At 55.0% G+C, this 19,812-nt stretch overlaps 1 protein-coding gene across 5 annotated transcripts in view; it reads right to left on the bottom strand.

Annotated features, from left to right (window-relative positions):
• LHPP (phospholysine phosphohistidine inorganic pyrophosphate phosphatase) overlaps positions 1 to 19,812 on the bottom strand; it is a 150,105-nt gene that overhangs the window by 78,913 nt on the left and 51,380 nt on the right. For 2 of the 5 annotated variants that reach the window (XM_003904380.1, XM_031652005.1), the window contains exon 6: positions 17,333 to 17,424. The exons of 1 other annotated variant lie outside the window; for it this stretch is intronic. In XM_003904380.1, the coding sequence (XP_003904429.1) occupies positions 17,333 to 17,424 (92 nt within the window). Of the gene's footprint in view, positions 1 to 627; positions 3,814 to 6,817; positions 8,482 to 17,332; positions 17,425 to 19,812 lie in introns of those variants that run through there. 2 more of the 5 variants (XM_009215575.4, XM_009215574.4) reach the window with 2 other exon arrangements.

Raw genomic sequence — 19,812 nt, forward strand, 5'->3', positions numbered from 1 at the left:
TGTCCCCATGGGGGCCTCACTGGGCCTCAGAGCTTCCTGCAAGGCCCCTCACGCGATCCGCTTTTACAGACGGGGAAGGAAGCACGCAGGGGTGAAGTGGCCCAGGCAGGTCAACAGTTAGGTCATGGGTCTGAGATCTCATCCCCTGCCCTTGACCCCAAAGCCCCGGCCTTGCCCCGGCCCTGGGCCAGGGCTGGTCAGGCTGAGAGCCTCCAGACCTCCTGTCTAAGCCGTCCTCGGCCTCTGATGAGCTGGTGCTGCCCTCTTCCTGCCGTCGGCTCTCTGCACAGTCACAGATACAGGAGATTAAAAAACAAACTAAAAGACAAGCCACCTGCCCTGCTGTGGCAGAGAAAGACAATCCAGCATCTGCCTCCAGCTGCTGAGCTCCCCAGCACCGGGGGAAAGACGGTGATGCCAAATGCCCGGCAGGGACTGCCAAGCCTATGACATGCAGGGCGTCTTCTCTGCAATTGTGGGTGGCCCACGCAGCGGGACTCTCCTGCGTCACACTCACTTATCACACCTAGGGCCTCCGACGGGTTTCCGACACAGCAAAGGGCTCTGCTCTGCCTGGCCCACTGCCCCCGAGCTCCCACCCCAGGCCCCCTGCATCCCCCACCCGAATCCCCAAACTGCCGTTAGAGCCGGCGTGGGCAGGGCATCTACCAGGGCAGATGTGGTCCCTGCCAGTCCAGTGAGCCCCTGTGCCACCTCCTACGCCTCAGCCCCTGCATTCTGTATCCCACTGAGTCCTCCTCATGCACCCGAGTCACTCCAGGCACACACTTGGGGTCCGGCACTGGGCTGGAGCTGTCTGCACTGTGGGACCCTTCGGGCCACATGGTCTTGCTCATCTCATCACCCTGCACACTGCTGAGCACACGGCAGGTGCCTGCAAAGCTGGGCTGTGTCTTGGATACAGTGGGGGTGGGAGGAGCGGGCCACCTGGGTGAGAACAGGGGTTTGCCCACTCACGGGGGCAAGGGAAGACAGAGGCAGGGAAGAACCATCTCCTCCTCGCCATGCAGTAGGCCTTGACCTTTACTTATTTAAGTGAAAAGTCAACTTTTCCAATCAAGCGCCTATCCATCTGGGAGAGGCTGGTCCCCAAGGCGTGCCACACTCTGCCAGGGCGACACTGATTGCCACAAGGTCATGGGGAGCACGGGAAGCCTCCAGGCTGTGCTTGGGCAGACACTCTCCCCTCCCCAACCGAGGACACAAACTTCTGGGTGACACAGTCCATCCACCCCCCGCCCCCTAACTCCACACAAAGTGAAGGCAGGAAGTCGCTCTGGGGGGTGTATTTTGCAAATCAGAGCACATGGTCTCTGGGCGAGTTTTCCAAGCCAAGTGGTCTCCCTTGATGGTCTCAGTTTATGGCCCTGTGGTTCTATCCAGAAGTGTGGGCCTGGCTGAATCTGCCCTCAGGAATATCTCAGACACCTGCAGAGGCCAGGCCGACAGCCCCAGGCCGCGATGCACCCGGCACTCCACTCCCATTGCTTCCCTGAACTACCTCCTGCAGCCAGGTATTAATGGAGCTCCTGTAATAAAGGTGCTGAGGATACCCTGGAAATAAGTCCAAAACAAGTCCATTTTACAGACGAGAAGACTGAGGCTCAGCGGTCTTCCTGCCAGCCAGCAGTGGGCCAAGATTTGAGCCTGGGGTTTTCTCATTTCCAGAGTACAAGTCCTTCCATGGTAGTCCCAGCCCAGACGAGCACCTGGACATCTCAGAATGCCACTTCCCTGGGACGCTTTGCCACCATGTGGCTAATCTTCTATAGGGGCCATAGGGACAATTGGGACAGACATGCTGGCACTGTCCCACTACACCCTTACCAGCTGCGTGACCCTGGGTGAGTCTGCAGCTTCCCCGGAAAACAGAGAAGACCTTCTATGCCTCCCCACGAGGCTTGGATGAGAACCACAAATGCAGACATGGTCTGGGAAGCTGAAAAGGCTTCTCCCAATAGGGAGGACTGTTGTTATTCGGTTTAACAAACGCAGAGTGTCCACCACAGGCAAGGTCAGGGACTTGGCTCTACACGGGATGGAGCAACAAGCAGATGGAGAGAGAATGAGGAAGCCGGGCTTCTTCCTGCTGTGGAAGGAAGGTACGAACGTGTACGGGCATGAGCTGAGGAGGAGCCCTGTGCCGCTGGACTGGAATCGGAGGCACGGCTGTGAGCTCGGGTTTTCGGGCAGGTCCAGGTGGGCACGAACACATGTGTGTGTCATGCCTGCATACCATGAGCATCTTTCCGACCTCCGTCCCCTGCCGGGGCCTGAGCAGCAACTCCCAGAGACAACACAAGCACACTGGCGCCCTGGCTGAGATTCTAAACAGTGCTCTCCACTGGAAGGAACTGGGGCTCCTTGGAGAAACGGCCGATTCCAGGGCTGAAGCGAAAACAGAACAAATGAACCTGAAACATCTTTTTGGGCCAAAATGCAAGGAAGGGCTCAAAGAATGGTGAGGATGTGCCCAAAGGACACAGGGCCAGCTTGGAGGGGCTGCCGGTGCCTGCGTCGGGGACCATCTGAATATCCCAATAATGATGGTTAACAGATGATAACCCACTGAATTACACAGGAAGCCAGGAGCCCACACTGGCATACATACATCAGTGGAAAGAAGAGAACATCTCTCCTTAAAGTAAAATGCCAGGAGTAAATAGAAGGAAGAATGATGGAGTGATTTGGCGACCATCATACAAATAATTCATTCAAACAAGAAATGCTAAGGGACACTAAAACTGGCAGATGAAAGTAGGATATCACATCACCTCAAAGCATCTCCCCACAAATATGTATCAACTATAAAGGGGAAAAACACAACGTTACATGGTTGCCATTAAACAAGAGGTCAAAGTTAACATCACCAATATTTGGACAAACCAACATTACATGCCTATGAGAACAAGCACGGCACCACTTGCATGCAATGCTAGCCCCAAACGCACAACCTGGGTTGTATCGTGAGAAAACATCACACAAAATGACTGTCTCGTAATCCTCAAAACTGGCAATCTGTGAGAGCTGAGGCGAGGACAGGGAAGTGCTCCAGGACAGAGTCCAGAGAGACCAGAGAGCTGCCTGGCCCCGAACTAGGTCTTCCTCTCTCTAGAGGAGTTCATGGAATAATTGGCAAAGCTTGAATGGGGTCTGCCTCTGGGAGAACGGTGTATGGAATTTCTTTCTATTCTGGAAATCTGAAAATTATTTGAAAATGAGAAGGCTGTGGGAACTCCAGGGAGTGCCAGGTAATTCTGGAGGTGAGACTGTGTTTTGGGTACAGTAGAAAAGAGCTTGGCCTCGCAGCCAGACCACACCCCAGCTTGCACGGGATTAGCACATGGCCTTGAGACGGGGTAGGGGGTCATGGGACAGTGGGTCCCTTGCAATTGGGAAGACTGGAATTCCATCACCAGGGAAGGCCTTGAGGATATGGCAGGATCCAGGCAGGCTGAGGGGGAGGTGGCGGGACAGGTGAAGGGCACAGACAGCATGCACAAAGGATCCAGGTGGGACGGGCAGGAGGGGAGCTTGGCGGGTGGGGGGTGTCCTCATCCCAGGGACCTGGCCTCTCCACACTCGCAGGGAACACTGGGAGGCCCCAACGCCCAGAGCGTGTTCTTAGGCCTCTCTCTGAGAAGGTGACAGGGGGACTAGGAGGATGGGCTGGTGAGGCCACCTCGGCTTGCTCTGCCTGCTTCAGGCCTGGGGACTCCAGGGCTGCAGGAGACTCTGATGGTGGCTCTTGGCCCTGCGCGCTGTGGTGTTCTCCATGCTCATCGTCTGCACCTGTGAAGGGTGGTGGAGGAGAGGGTCGGTGTCCGGAGGCATCGGCAGGCTTGAGGAAGCCTGGCTAAAGCAACCCCATGGTTCTTGGAGCTGGGGCCCCCAGGGCCCCGAGAGGCAGAGGGCACACAGGGCATGGGGATGCCACGGCATCTGGGAGGGAATGAGTGGAGTGTGAGCAGGCCCACATGTGCGGCCTGGGGTGTGGGGAGGCTGGGCGTGTGTGTGTGTGTGTGTGTGTGTGTGTGTGTGTGCGCGCGCGCACGCACGCACTATGGGGCCAGCATGAGAGTGGGTGCCTGTGGATGTGTGGCCTGGGCCTGAGAACCTGTGGGGTCTGGCGTGCGTACATGTGGATATGCGATCGTGTGGGTATGGGGGCCCCTCGTGAGCACATGTGGGCCCGGGTGAGTGTATGTGGCTGTGCATGCATCAGCCCTGGCTCCAGCAGGCCCGGCCCGTCCCATCCCTGGCAGCAAGGCGCCCTCTTGTGGCCTGAGCAGGTGGCGTGGGGAGGAGGAAATGAGAGTGAACCCTGAGACCTCGCCAGGGTGGGACGCAGGAGGAGGGGTGGAGCGGGAGGAAGGAGGCGGCAAGGAGGATGCCAGGTGGGCATGCAAGAAGGCCAGATGCGCACTGCCCTGGGGGCCTGGGGGTCCTCGCTGGCCCCTGCCCACCACTTCTGGCTTCACCAGGTTCCTCCCTCCCCGCATCGGGGGTGTCCTGTCTAATAAAGGGCAGACAGGCTTGGATGGCCTCATGGGATGCATGTGGGTGGCCTGGGCCCTGCAGCAAGGCACCCCTCCAGCCGCACCCACTCAGGACCACACTGCCAAAGACCAGCATGCTATGTCTGCCCCTCCCACCGCATCTGCGGGGCTGATTCCCCACTCCTCTTCCCCGCTGGGGCGGCTGGGATCCTGCCCTCCCACAGGCCAAAGAGAGAGCGTGGGTGCATGCGCGCACACGTGTATGTGTGCCCGCGTGTGTGTGTGTGTGTGCATGAGCCAGTGTCTAGGACCTGCATGTGAGTGTGGGACGAAATGAGGCCATCCCTGCACGGCTCCAGGGAGAGGGGATGCTGGGACAGAGTGCAGGGTATGGCCCCTTGTCCTCCCCACCACGGATGACTGTGGCCCAGGAGATTGTGTGAGTCTACGGTCATGGAGCCCCTGGCCCTGAGCTCCTGGATTAAACCCTTGGAAAGTGCAGAGCACCCCTCTGCACAAATCTTTGCTTAGTAACGAGGACAGACATGGGGGATGCTGCAGTCGGAGCGCAGCCTCAGTGCCACTGATAGGGGTGGCTGCGCTAGGGCTGGCTGGGAGATTCCTCACCAGGAGGCCTATTTTCAGCTACTTTCACTTGCCCATGAGAAGGGGCCTGGTCAAGTGGGAGCTGTGTGGGCTGCTCATGAGTGGTGGGTACATGGGTTGGTTTCTGTTTTTAATAACCCCGCACTTTCAGGTGGTTTTCCTTCTTAAGACTCCCCCAACACCTGTTATCGCAGCAATTTGGGAGGCTGAGGCAGGCAGATCACGAGGTCAGGAGATCGAGATCATCCTGGCTAACATGGTGAAATCCCGTCTCTAATAAAAATACAAAAAAATTAGCTGGGTGTGATGGTGGTGGGTGCCTGTAGTTCCACCTACTCGGGAGGCTGAGGCAGGAGAATGGCATGAACCTGGGAGGCGGAGCTTGCAGTGAGCCGAGGTCACGCCACTGCATTCCAGCCTGGGTGACACAGCAACACTCGGTCTCAAAAAAAAAAAAAAAAAACAGAATCTCCCAAATTCACAAACCCAGGGCAGGGGCGATTGTGCCATAAAAAATAACTCTTATTCTTACAAGAGTGTTACATGGTGGTCCCAGGGCCACTCCAGGGGACCAGCAGAGCAGAGATCCATGACGCTGGGAGGCCAGCTGGTGTCAGGAGAGGGCTTGAACCTCCCTCCCTGGAAGGAAGAACAGCCCTAGAGGGCAGGGGACACCTGCCACTTCACTCGATCCCCCACATCTTCAACAGCGCCTGGCCATAGTAGGTGCTTGGTAAATATCTACGGGGACCAGGGGGCTAACGGAGGACAGGCTTGGGCCTCCTCTCATGGGCAGCGGGGACCATCGAGATTTTAAAGGCAGTGGGGAAGGCCAGGCGCTATAGCTCACGCCTCTAATCCCAGCACTTTAGGAGGCTGAGGCGGGTGGATCACCTGAGGTCAGGAGATCAAGACCAGCCTGGCCAACAAGGAGAAACCCCGTCTCTACTGGAAATACAAAAACTAGCCGGGTGTGGTGGCAGGCACCTGTATTCCCAGCTACTTGGAAGGCTGAGGCAGGAGAATCCCTTGAACCCAGAAGGCGGAGGTTGCAGTGAGCTAAGATTGTGCCACTGCACTCCAGCCTGGGCAACAGAGTGAGACTCCATTTTTAAAAAAGTACAATAAAATAAAATAATAAATAAATAAATAAAGGCAGTGGGGAAGGTCAAGCCTGCCCTAGAAAGCCACCATGACCATGTGGTGGACCACACCCACAGGGTGGAGAGAACCCCAGAGGCAGTGTACGTCCCACCAGCCTGGTCTAGCAGGATTGACCAAATGGGAACCGTTAGGGAAATAGGCCACGCGGGAGCTACCACCGTGGCAGGCCCTCACCCTAGGGGCCGAGCTTAACCCTCCCCTGTTCAGTCCACACAGCTGGGGCTCAGCCCCACTTGACACATGAGGAAACCAAGAGCCAAGCAAGGTAAATATCATGCTCAAGCCAGGTGCAGTGGCTCCCCTGTAATCCCAGCACTTTGGGAGGCCGAGGTGGGAGGATCACTTGAGCCCAGGAGTCTGGGCAACATAGGGAGACTCCATCTTTACAAAAAATTTAAAAATTAGTTGGGCATGGTGGCATACACCTGTTTCCCAGCTATTTGGGAGGCTGAGGCGGGAGAACTGCTTGTGCCCAGGAGTTAGAGGCTGCAGTGAGCCATGATGGTACCACTGCACTCCCACCTGGAAAGCAGAACAAGACACCATCTCAAAAAGAAAAAAACAAAAAAAGGCACACAGAGATCATGTCCAAGGTTACATGGTTAGCACGCGGCAGGGGACTGGGTCTCACACCCAGATTCTGGCGGTGCTCTTGGGGTCTCCGGGCAGGTGGACTCCCCCTCTGGAGGGTGGGGCTCGGCTTTTCTGTCTCCCTGCTCTCTGGTTTCAGCCCCCGGGCTCATGAAAAGTCAGGGAGAGCACCCGGGGCTACCAGGCTGGGCCTGGGCACAGGGCACTCCAGCCTGGAACTACATTTGGAGGCCGGAGTAGGGGGCCTTGTTCCTGGCTGTCCCCAACCTGAGGACAATGGAGCGAGGGGAGCACACTGGGTTCACATCTGGGTCCCACCCATGACACAGAGGAACCTGCGCACAAATGAAACCACTGCGGCAAGGTGGCTGAAAATAAGAACTGCGTCCAGCTGGGTCTGCAAGGACAGGAGTCAGGGGCCTCTGAGCCCCCTTTCCTTCCTTCTTTACTTTTCCAGGCTGGAAAAGATGTAGCAATCAAAGGATAAAAAATGCAGATTCCCTGATGCACGAGAACACAGCAGTAACGGTGAATGCTGTGGGGGATGTGCCCTCCCCTGCCCCTGGGTTGTAAGTGCCACCAGCTCTGGCCATGTCCCTGAGCCGCAGAGCAGCAGCGGAAAGGCAGAGGCCAGCCCTGTGGGCAGCGAGAGGACTCAAGTGAGACTCCAGCTCTCAGAGGGGCCCTGCGGCGGACAGGCTCTGGCAGCCCTGGGGGCATCCAGCAGAGCCCAAGTGGCCCAGCTTCATGTTAAGGTTTGAGAACATTTTGGGCAGGCGGCCGGAGTGGCTAGGATGGTGGCCACAGCTCCTGCTGCAAGCTCACTACAGGCCCCTTCTTCCCCTGCTTGTTTCGGCCCGGCCACGGCTGCCCAGATCCTCCTGGGTCCCCTCCCCACCTCCCCATCACACACTGGAGGGAAAGAGAGCGCTCGGGTTCAGTGGACTTTAACCACAAAGGCAGCAGTGATGGGGCTTCTGGGGCTGTCACCTGTCACGTCTCCCCCAGGCTCTCAGGTGGGGTGGGTGGGGTCTAATGACTGACTTCAGGGCCTGCCCTAGGTCAGAAGCCCCCAGAGCCAGGTCCTGCTTATGTCCAGCTCAGCAGCAGGTCGTGTGTGTGTGTGTGTGTGTGTGTGTGTGTGTGTGTGTGTGTGTATGTGTGTGTGGCGGGGGCCAAAGTGGGGGAGGGCAGGAGCTGACCAGTCCTGTGAGCCCCCACACTGGCTACTCTTGTTTTATGAGGCCCAGACCCTGATCAGAGCTCCAGCAACACTTGGCTAATTGGGGGGTGGCCTGAGAATGTTCAGGGGCACAGGTCTTGGAATCAGGCAGAGGTGGGTTTGAATCCCAATGCTGACACTGGTAGGCTGTGTGGCCTTGGGCAAGTTACCACACCAAGGCGGGTGGCTTCTCTGGGCTGTTGCAGGGTGTAGACAAGCTGAGTGTATGTAAGCACGAGCACATGCCCCACCATGAGGCATACCTGCGTTATCTCCCTTGCAGCCCCTGGGGAACGCGCTTCAGGGAGTGTCTTGGGAGAAGAGCACGTGTGAGCACCGGGCCCAGAGCATGCGCCTTGCAACATCTGTTGAGTGGCTCTAGGGAGATGAGAGGGCCCTGCTGATGCTCCCTCAATCCCTGTCACACCACTCCAGAGCCTCAAAGGACCTGCACGTTCTCAGGAGGCAACTTCCTGGGGTTGGCAGGCTGCCTACAGGGGTCCTACCTTCTGGACCAACCCCCAGGCCTTGTGGCCTCACTCTGCGGCCACCTTCCGGCCTCCACCTGGGACCCCCTTCCTCAGCTCAGAGCCCACCAGCCCTCAGTCCACTGGTTTCCCCTACAGGCGGCACCAAGCCCAGCAGGGACATTCAGGTTTTAACATCTTTCCCCTCTTGCCCTGGACACGAAGCAGCCTTGGTCAGGAACCAAGAATGCTAAACAGGGTCAGTACCAGGAAGGGCGACCGTTCCTAATCCTGTCTCCCCTGTCCCAGCAGCCAACAGAAGGCAGGAAACCCAGCAGAGGAGGAGGAAGCTGACACTGCCCCAACCAGACAAAGCCACGGGGGCCACGACGGCGTGTCTGCCCCTGGAAACCCCACGTTCACCTGCTAAACCAGCCTCCTTTCACACCCCCTCCTCTGCCTCGGGTCTCCTCCCCGCTCTCTTAGGAGGCCCAGCGTCTGGGACTGCCATGTGCTGACAATGTCCAGAAACCTCCCAGGACCGTAAACTGGGAAGAACATGGACCTCCCTCCCAGAACAGCTCGTGAAGGTCGGGGCGGGGAGCAACAGGGCCCCCCATGGTGGGGACATAAACTCATCTGACCTCATCTGGTCAAGCTGAACATATGCTCCTCCATGACCCAGCACTGCCATCTATCAGCAGATGTGCCCTAGAAGGACGCACGCCCATGTGTCCAGGAGACAAAAACCAGAACATTCCTGGCAGGCTGTGCAGAAGCACCAGACTGGGACCCACCCAGATGTTCCCTCCAAGGGATGGGCAGAGAGGGGTGTTCGAGCCACACAGGACACGATGAACAAGCCACAGCTCAACGGTACAGTGTGTGATCCATTTGGATAAAGGTCAGAGAAGGAAGAGCCAGCACCGTGTTGGAGGGAAGTCGGCCGTGTGGGAGAACAAAGCAGGCCCAGTCACTGCAGCCACTGTGCCCGCAGCAGGGCGGGGCAGCCTCTGGAGGACTGGGCGTGTCAGTCAGGGACTAGGTCTTCCGGGGAGCTGATAGCCTCCTAGTTCTTGACCTGAGAGTGTTCGCTTCGTAATTCATTATGCTATGTATTCGAATGTATTCACATCACACCATAATTGTTTAATGGCATACTTTATGTTATATATATTTGACCACATTGTTTAAAAATTTGTTTTTGAGACAAGGTCTTGCTCTGTCACCCAGGCTGAAGTGCAGTGGTATGATCATAGCTCACTGCAGCCTTGTGGACCTCCTGGGTTTAAGAGATCCTCCTGTCTCAGCCTCTTGAGTAGCTGGGACCACAGGTAGGTGCCACCACACCTGGTTAATTTTTATTTTTAATAGAAATGAGGTCTCGCTATGTTGCTCAGGCTGGTCTCAAACTCCTGAGCCAATTTAATTTTAAAAAATTTTTCAAATGAAAGTATGACGTAAGGCCAGACATGGTGGCTCATGCCTGTAATCCCAGCACTTTCAGAGGCCAAGCAGTGGATCATTTGAGGTCAGGAGTTCGAGACCAGCTTGGCCAACATGGTGAAACCCCATCTCTACTAAAAATACATAAATTAGTTGGGCATGGTAGTGCGTGGCTATAATCCCAGTTACTTGGGAGGCTGAAGCAGGAGAATTGCTTGAACCTGGGAAGTGGAGGTTGCAGTGAGCCAAGATCATGCCACTGCACTCTAGCCTGGGTGACAGAGTGAGACTCTATCTCAAAAAAAGAAAAAGAAAAAGAGAGTATGACATAAAGTCGATTAGTGATTGTCTAGGGCTGGGTGGAATGCGGGGGCGCTTTGCTAATAATAGCTAAACGATTTGAGGCTTCTTTTTGGGGTGATGAAATGTTATAAAATTGTGGTGATGGCTGCACAACTCTGTGAATATATGAAAACCACTGAGTTATACAGCATGGGAATTATTTCTCAATAAAGCTGTTACCAAAAGAGACAAAAGAAAAAAATGTACAGGCTTAAATTTGGGTGTGTCCCACTCTGTGTGACCTCAGGTGAGCTAAGTGACCTCTCTGAGCCCAGAAGTGCCCACCTACACCAGAAGCCACAGCCTCTACCCCGGGCAGGACCAGAGGGCTGCCAAGGGGATGTTTGGGATTCACAGACTCATTGCACAGTGGATTTTTCCACAGGCCTGTTCCCATTGCCCTTCCCTGCACTGCCAGGAGGAGTGTCTGAGGAACCTGGGGTGGTCTCCCAAGCCCAGCACTGGCCCTTTCTCTCCACCTGGGCTGGCCAGGATTTCTCTGGCTGGTCTGTTTACACACGAGGGCAGGAGGAGGGTCCTGACTCCTGGAAGGCTGACCAGGGCCACCACAGCCTGGACCACCCCTTGCTAGTCACTCACTTTGACATGTGACTGCTGAAAAATTAACACCAGGTTCACTTCCTTCCCTCACACTCCACGTGGCACAGAAGAAAAATCTGTCGTGTTCCAAAGCGAATCCACAGCCTTCTCTTAACAGGAAACACTCTGAAGTCCATCGCTGCGAAGTCTGGAAGCCCCAGGACAAGGTGCTGCTTTGACGGCAGCCGCTTCCAAGGCAGAAGGTCAGGCATGGGGGCCCTCTCTCTCCCCACCCAGCCAGCTCCACAGCCACGCACCCTGCAGCCCCTCGTCTTCCAGCTTTGTGCAAGACAGCTGGAATCCTAGATTGGCTGGCCGCCCCGCTGGGGGAAAACCTCGTCAGCACCCAGGCCCCAGCTAGCAGGGACCTTGCAGGACGACGGGAATCACGGTCCAGGAAACTTTCCCTCTCAGAAGGGCAAGCTGTTTGTCAAGATCATTCTGGGCTCATCACACATCTGCCAGCCTTGGGTAAACAATAAGAGAAGCCCTGAGGCAAGTTCCGCCGGCTGCTTTATTTACACAGCAGTTCCAGGACTAGCGCAGGGGCTTCCCAGGCAGTGGCGCCTGTGACTGGGTGGTGGCTGTGGGGTGTGGCGTGGAACAGGGAACAGAGTGACGGGGATGCTGAGGGGCCACACTACCTGGTTTCTGGCAAGTCCACAGGAAGACAGGTTGGTGGGGATATAAGAGGCAGGAAGGGTCTGTGGCTCAGACGTGCCAGTGGCTCTTCCTTCTCCAGAGAACAGAGAGGGCACCTTGGAACTGGGCAAAATGTCCCTTCCCTCTACCCATTTGTCAGAATGGGAGGGCACAGGGTCCCAGTCCAGCCCCATCCTCCAAGGAAGATGAGGGCTGCCTTGACAGGCAGGCAAGCAGGGAGGGGCGACAGTGTTGCGGGGCATGGGCAACAGTGCACTGACCCACCAGGACCCACATCCAAGAGTACAGCCCTGCCTGGGCCCCGGAGTGAGGCGGGCCCTGTGACTACTGCAAAATGTGGCCCCGAGGGCAGGACATTCCAACAGGGAAAAGTGCAGGCAAAAGCACCCGCCCGGGGGACTGGGGGTGGCCAGGTTCCAGTCCAGCCTCTGTAAACCTTGCCAGATGGCCTTGGCCAAGGTCCTAGGTGTCCCAACTGAAAAAGCCTCTCGCGGCAGGGCAGCGGCACCCTCTGGGGCTGCAGGGCTCATGGGACCACGAGGATTTGCCACCCACGGCACAGGACCCCCCACGGAGGAGACACTCTTGTCCAGGGCCTGGACAGCAGGAATGCTGTGGCTGGATGGGACCTCGAGGGGTCCAGGGGAGCAGCCACGTCCAATGCACCAGGAGTCCTGGGAACAGGGCAGGCAGGGGACACCCAGAAGGCCTTTACCTGCCACCCAGGTGAGGGCCACACCCTGGCTGGGCAGGACTTCCACACGGAGCAGGAATGAAAAGAAAGCTTTGTGCTTCCCTGTCCAGGGCTCTTGGGCAGCCCTGCTGGGCCAAGTTCCGGACCCCGTTGCCCAGGGATGATGCTTTTCCGGGGAGCAGGCCCTGAAAAACTTTCCCTCCGGAGCTAAGCCACCCGCAGTCTCTCCCAACCTCGAGGCTTCACTCTCTTTGGGCCATTTTATAATGAAATCAAGAGAAATGGATACATCCAAGGTGACAAGGAGATCTCACTGCCAGTGAGCGGCCAAATCCCACTCCTCGGCCACCTCTCGGCCTCTCAGACTCCTGACAGCTGCCTCAGAAACACAATCATGTGTGTGTGTACGTGTGTGTACATGTAAGTGAATGCACGTGTGCGTGCTCCGTACCAGAAGACCGTGGCTGAGGGCACGTCCTGCAGCAGGACCAGTGGGAGGCCTCAGTCAGCCCTCCAGCTTCCCTCCCTCCCTGGTGCCAGTGACTGGCAGGACTGACCGCTGCCCCCACCCGCCAGCTGCTCCAGCCTGGACGGCCTCCCCATCCTGCCCTGGCCTCAAACCAAGTGTGGGCGCAGTTACTCACTGCAGGGCTCTCTGCCACCTGGGCCCAGGACAAGGCCACCCCCCTCCCCACTTCACTCTCCCATTTCAGCCAAGGCTAGGCCAAGGCCACCAACAAAGGACAGAGCCTGGAAGGCCTTCTGATGCCCAGCTGACCCATCCAGTGGTCACTGGCTCCCGTGAGGCCTCTTTGGGCCACTCACAGGAGAGGAGAGGCTCAGCAAAGGGTTGCGACAACATGCCTCGGCTGCAGAGGAGACACAGCTGCTGCCCCTAAGGGGCTCACCTCTGTGCAGAACAGGGCCGTGCTGAGGTGCCAGAGGGCTGGGGTGCCCTGGAAGGGCGAAGTGCTGCTCGATAGAGCCTGGCTGGGGGCGTTTCCTGGAAGCATGGGATGCCGGCCCAGTGGCAGGTGCCCGGCTGACTCCAGAGGCTGTTTGCCGGCCCCGGGCCAGCCACACATCCGCAGGGAGCACCACGCAGGCCCTTCCAGGCCCAGCATGGCCCTCCAGAGAGCGAGACCCCATCAGGGTCCGCAGCCCGGCTCATCCAGGACCCCATGCCCCTCCAGCACTTCAGTGTATCTGTGCACCGAGAGTACCATCTGGAGGGAGAAGGGGACAGTGCAGGAGGAGGGCGGCTGCCACCTGGGGCCACCAACACTCCTGCAGAGGCCAGTGAACCTTTTCTAGTAGCCACGTTAACAAAAATTTAAATAAATGGGTGAAATTAACACAAATATCAGCATTTCAACATGTAGCCGATATAAAAAAAAAAAACTCATGAGCTCTTTAACAATCCTTTCTCCCCACCCAGTCTCTGAAATCCAGTGTGCATTTCACACTTCCTGTGCGTCTCACTGTGGACGAGCTACAAGTCACCCCTGCGGCTCGCAGCTCCTGCGTCTGACAGCGCAGCTCCAGAGGCTGGGAGACCTCCCATCCCTTTAACCAGGGCGCACCCACACACGCAGAGCCCCACCTCCTTTGATGCCCGTGTGGCCTCCCCCAGTGGCTGGGTCCCCACCTTAGCCAAGCTAACGCTCTTCTCCCTTTGTCCTGCATGTTAACAAAGAGAGATTTGCATCCTTACAAACAAATCAAAAGATCCGACATTTCAAATCTTGTTAGGAACAAACGGGCTAAGTCCCATTCTCTTCAACAGAGGCAGGTGACTCTGTGTCTGGAGCTAGGTGGATATGGACAGATACGGATGGATATGGATAGATATAGACGGTAGTGGCTGCATGTGCTCCCCACCCTGGCCATTTGCTGAGGGCTTGCTGTGTGCCCAGAACTACACTGATTCCTTTCCTACAGCATCCGAACACATGGATACACAGGACAACACACACACTGGGGCCTGTTGGAGGGTGGAGAGGGAAGGAGGGAGAGGATTAGGAAAAATAACTAATGGGTACTAGGTTTCATATCTGGGTGATGAAATAATCTGTACAATAAACCCCCATGATACATGTTTACCTATGTAATGAACCTGCACATGTACCCCTGAACTTAAAAGTTAAAAAAAAAAAAGAAACAGGCTGGGCACAGTGGCTCACGCCTGTAATCCCAGCACTTTGGGAGGCCGAGGTGGGTGGATCACGGGGTCAGGAGATCGAGACCATCCTGGCTAACACGGTGAAACCCTGTCTCTACTGAAAATACAAAAAATTAGCTGGGCGTGGTGGCGGGCGCCTGTAGTCCCAGCTACTCGGGAGACTGAGGCAGGAGAATGGCGTGAACCCGGGAGGCGGAGCTTGCAGTGAGCCGAGATCGCGCCACTGCACTCCAGCCTGGGCGACAGAGTGAGACTCCATCTCAAAAAAAAAAAAAAAAGAAAGAAAGAAAATGTGGTATATATACACCATGGAATACTACTCAGCCATAAAAAGCAACGAAATAATGGCATTAACAGCAACCTGGATGGAGCTGGAGACCTCAAGGAATGGAGGTAACTCAGGACTGGAAAACCAAACACTGTATGTTCTCACTTATAAGTGGGAGTTAAGTTATGAGGATGCAAAGGCATAAAAATGATACAATGGACTTTGGGGGCTTGCGGGGAAGGGTGGGAGGTAGGTGAGAAATAAAAGACTACACGCTGGGTACAGTGTACCCTGCTTGGGTGATGGGTGCATCAAAATCTCAGAAATCACCACTAAAGAACTTATTCATGTAACCAAAAACCACCTGTTCCCCAAAAACTACTGAAATTTTAAAAATTACCAAAAACACCATTATGAAGACGCTTGTAGAAAGAGGCCATAAAACAGTATTCAAGGAAAAAGGAGGCTGCAAAACAGTATCATCACATTTTTGTAAAAAGAAAAAAACCAAAATATTACCAGTCTGTTGATCCATGCAGAGAAGGCGATGCAGAAGGATTTGGCAAACTATTGACGGAATTTCTCTCTCTGGGGCCAGGCGCGGTGGCTCGCACCTATCAACCCGGCACTTTCGGAGGAAGAGGCGGGTGGTTCACCTGAGGTCAGGAGTTCGAGACCAGCCTGGCCAACATGGTGAAACCCCGTCTCTACTAGAAATACAAAAATTAGCCAGGCATGGTGGTGCACACCTGTAGTACCAGCTACTCAGGAGGCTGAGGCAGGAGAATCACTTGAGCTTGGGAGGCGGAGGTTGCAGTGAGCTGAGATTGCACCTCTGTACTCCAGCGTGGGCAACAGAGTGAGACTCTGTCTCAAAACAAAACAAAACAGTTTATCTCTCTCCGGGAGACAGTGTCATGGGGGAAAGTCCACCTCATACTCTTCTTTAAATGGCATGCAGGTAACCGGAATCTGAAAAGCACCAACCCTTGCTGGCATAGGGTGGGCACAGCCTCCCTCATGCCCGCCTGCATTTGTGGGCTGTGAGGGGCCTTCCTCAGAGGCCCATTATCAGTTTATAGGGGCACCTGGCCTGGGCTGGCCAGAAAGACCCCAGCTGAGGTGGCATTCAGGACAAACATGTTTCTCCTCCAAGGAACCAGAAGCAGCCCAGTATACAACAGGTACGGTTCTCCCCCTCCACTTCCTGCCAGGTCACACAGCTGCGTTCCCAAGCAGGGAGGCGCCACCTGTGCTCACGGGTCACAGATATGCCCTGAGATGCACGAGGTGCTGGGCTGGGCTCCTGATGGCTGATGCCCGGCAGTGCCTATCATCAATTGTAGGGCCCCAAGGTCCACTGTCAGCGGACAGCCCCTCGCCTGGGAGCAGCAGCAGGACCAGCCTCTGCGACCTTTATAGGAAAGGCAGGATTGGGGACTGGGGGACTCCTGGCTGGTCTCTTAGAAAAAATGTTCCTGTGGCTTGTGAGTGGGGTCTCCCTCACTCCCTTAGGCCAGGCCTAACCAAGGGGAGCCACAAAACCCAACTTCAAGAAAGAAAGAAGGCCCATATGTCATACATGTCGGGGGCTCCATGGGGGCCCCCAAGCCTGGGAGTGTCTGGGAGGTAGCTGGAAGGGACCAACTTCCTGACTGTAGACCCAGGTGCGCCGAGCATTCCTCACTCACCTCGCACTCAGCCACAGTCCCCAACCTGCAGGAGAGACCTCAGCGCGATGGTCAGGCCCTCTGATCTGTCTTCTCTGGTCCTGCCTACGCAGATCTCTCAGGACGAATATAATTGCTCCCACCCCACCCCAAATCCAAGTACCCCCAGGTAACCACGTTTCAACCAAGTCTCCCCAGCATCAGAAAAGATGTGCATTCTCTGAATGGCCACAACAGAAACCATCTAGCATAAGGCAAGGCAACACTCTGATGTCCCAGATCCTCTCGATGACCAGGTGAGCTGGAGCTCAGGCACCACAGGGCCCTCCACATGCCCGGGAGCTCCCAACCCCTGACAGCTGCTCTGACCAGGCAGACTTTTGCCAGCAAATAAAACACAAGCTTCTTCTCGAGATGGAGGTTTGTTCCAGGGCATCCCTGAGCAACCCTCTGTCGTCTCCAGGCTGTCTGTGTCTCACAGAGTGGAGAAGGTGAACAAAAGGAGAGGGAGGCTGTCCAAGGGGCTGAGTGCCCACAGCTGTAACTGCCACAGTGCAGGGTCTGATCAAATTGCCGAAGGGACAGCAGCACAAATGTGGCCCAACTCCCTGGTGGGCCGCCGCCAGGATGGACAGTGCCTTTGCTTATTTCTCTCTGCACTGCACACCGTTTCAAAACCCAGACCCTGTATCAAAAGCCACTCTACGTTATCACTGTCTGCTATAAGAGACCACCCAGCTCTGTTCTCAGAGGTCCACTACATACAAGACAGTGAATGCCCACATACTGCTCTTTGATTTGGAAAGAATACCCCCTTTACTTTGAAGAACAAAACAGAATGAGAACACGGTCATCCCCTGGAAGGAAGGCGGATAAATGACTCCCGCTGGCACTGACCTGAACTTCCCAGTCCGCACCTGCAGCGCTCTCATTCCACACCGCTGGGCACCGCCGACGTCGCCCACGATATCGTCCCCAATCATGACGGCCTGTCACGGCAGTGAAATATGCTCAGAAGTGATGTCAGGAGAGTTTTATTCCTGGGCTCCTTCATCTTTTTTTGACGTAATAAATGGCTTGATTTGATGTTTAAAACCACCATCATACAAATTAAACAAGATAATATTGTCATCGTATTGATTAAAAGTCAACCCACCTTGAATATATCTCACACTGCCCCTGTAGGCCATGGCTTTGAACGCTATATATTTGTGCAATTCGAAATCCATCTGCAGACGTCAAAGTGATTTGGCACCCCAAGGACGTGCGGGGATGCTGAACGCCGTCTGGCCTCCGCTGGAACACAGGCTAAATTTCACCTGACCCTAAAGACTCTGTAACCTGGTTATTTGCCCTTGATTCTGTGAAAGTGAAGCAAATCTCTGGCATATCTTCGTAAGTTTTGCTTTATATAGGTTTTGCTTTCAATGGGGAAGGTATTGCCTTAAAAACAAAATAACAGACAAACCAAAATTCACACATACACAGAGGAAATGCTCGCAGCCTGGGTATCATTTCAAAAAGCAGCCTCTGGAATACACTCTCTCACCTGAAAAAACCAGAAAACCAAACGACGAAACAACAGCTTTCAGGACACTGGACATCAAGCAATGAAGGACAATGACTTCTGAGATGCAGGAAACAAAGAACGTGGCTCCCGTGACTGCCCCCAGCATACTGCCTTCGATGCTCCCAGACTGTGGGCACAGGAGGGGTGCTGTGAACTGAAGTCTGTCCCCCACAAATTCACTTGAAGAAGAAGCGCTAGACGGCAGTGTGACTGTATTTGGAGACAGGGCCTGTAAGGAGGTAATTCATTGAGGCTGAAGGAGGTCAGAGGGGGCCCCCTGATCTGATGGGACTGCTGTCCTTACCAGAGGACGAGGCACTGGAGTGCACTCCACAGAAGCACAGAGGAGAGGCCATGGGAGGACACAGCAAGATGGCGGCCATCTACAAGCCGGGAAGAGAGCCCTCATCAGAAACTGGACTTGCCGGCACCCTGATCTCAGGCTTCAAGCCTCCTGACCAGTGAGGAAGAGTTTCTGCTGTTAAATCCACACAGTCTGTGGTGTTTTGTATGACAGTCTGGGCTGACTAATACAGAGGGAATCCCAGGTAGAGCCCAGTAGGATCCCTGAATTGGGGAGACAAAGCTAGGATTCTGGGGAGACCCAGGAGCAGAGTCCACAGGACAGGGAATCAGAGAGGAGAAGGCTGCATGGAGAAAGAGCTGTGGAGAACGTGGAGGGTCCCCTCAAGTGCTCAGCAGACCACTGCCAGCACACGTGAGGGAGGAAACTCCCTGAGTCTGGGAAAGAGCCACACCAAATGACTAGAGAAAACGGTGCCTGTGTCTCACACAGGACTGCATATGTCCCCACCAGCCAGGCTGGGAAAGCTCACTCACGATGCACAGGGCATTGAGTGCGATCTTCAAAGCCGCTGCTTCGCAGTGAGGAATAATTCATCCAGGGCAACCCCTGCTCTGGTGCTGCCCCCAAATCTTAAAAGCAAGATCTGGAAGGATCAAACTGTTTCAAGTAATATAATTGCATCCCATAACAAAGTTCGCAATTCTTTATGGGCACACAAAAATATCCAGCACCCAAAAAGAAGGTAAAATTGATCATGTCTGGCACTCAATAAAAAATGATCAGACGTGCAAAGAAGGAAAGTATCATGCAGAAGGAGGAGAAAGATGAGTCCATCCAAACTGAGAAAGAACTGACAGAGAGGTGAGAATGAGCAGACAAGAGCATTGAATCAGCCCTTGTAATAGTATTCCATATGTTCCAAAAGTAGAGAAATGGAAGGTAAAAGAAAAAATCCAAATCAAGCTTCTAGAGATGAAAACTACAATGACAGGGATACACTGGGTGGGATTAATGCCAGAAGAGATACTGCAGAGGAAAAGATTAACGAACCCGGAGACACAGCAACAGAAACTACCCAAAATGAAACAGAGGCAGAAAAATTATTTTTAAAAATGAACAGAGCATCAGTGAGCTATGGCACAACTTCGAGTGGCCTGATGTACATGCAATTAGAGTTCCTGAAAGTGAGATGAGGGGGGGCACAGCGGCTCACACCTATCATCCTAGCACTGTGGGAGGCTGAGGTAGGAGGATCACTTAAGCCCAGGAGTCCAAGACCAGCCTAGGCAACACGGCAAGACCCTGTCTCTATAAAAATTTTAAAAATTAGCCAGAGCGGCCGGGCGCAGTGGCTCAAGCCTGTAATCCCAGCACTTTGGGAGGCCGAGACGGGCGGATCACGAGGTCAGGAGATCGAGACCATCCTGGCTAACACGGTGAAACCCCGTCTCTACTAAAAAATACAAAAAACTAGCCGGGCGAGGTGGCGGGCGCCTGTAA

This window comes from Papio anubis, chromosome 11 (assembly GCF_008728515.1).
Source record: "Papio anubis isolate 15944 chromosome 11, Panubis1.0, whole genome shotgun sequence".
Taxonomy (NCBI): Eukaryota; Metazoa; Chordata; class Mammalia; order Primates; family Cercopithecidae; genus Papio; species Papio anubis.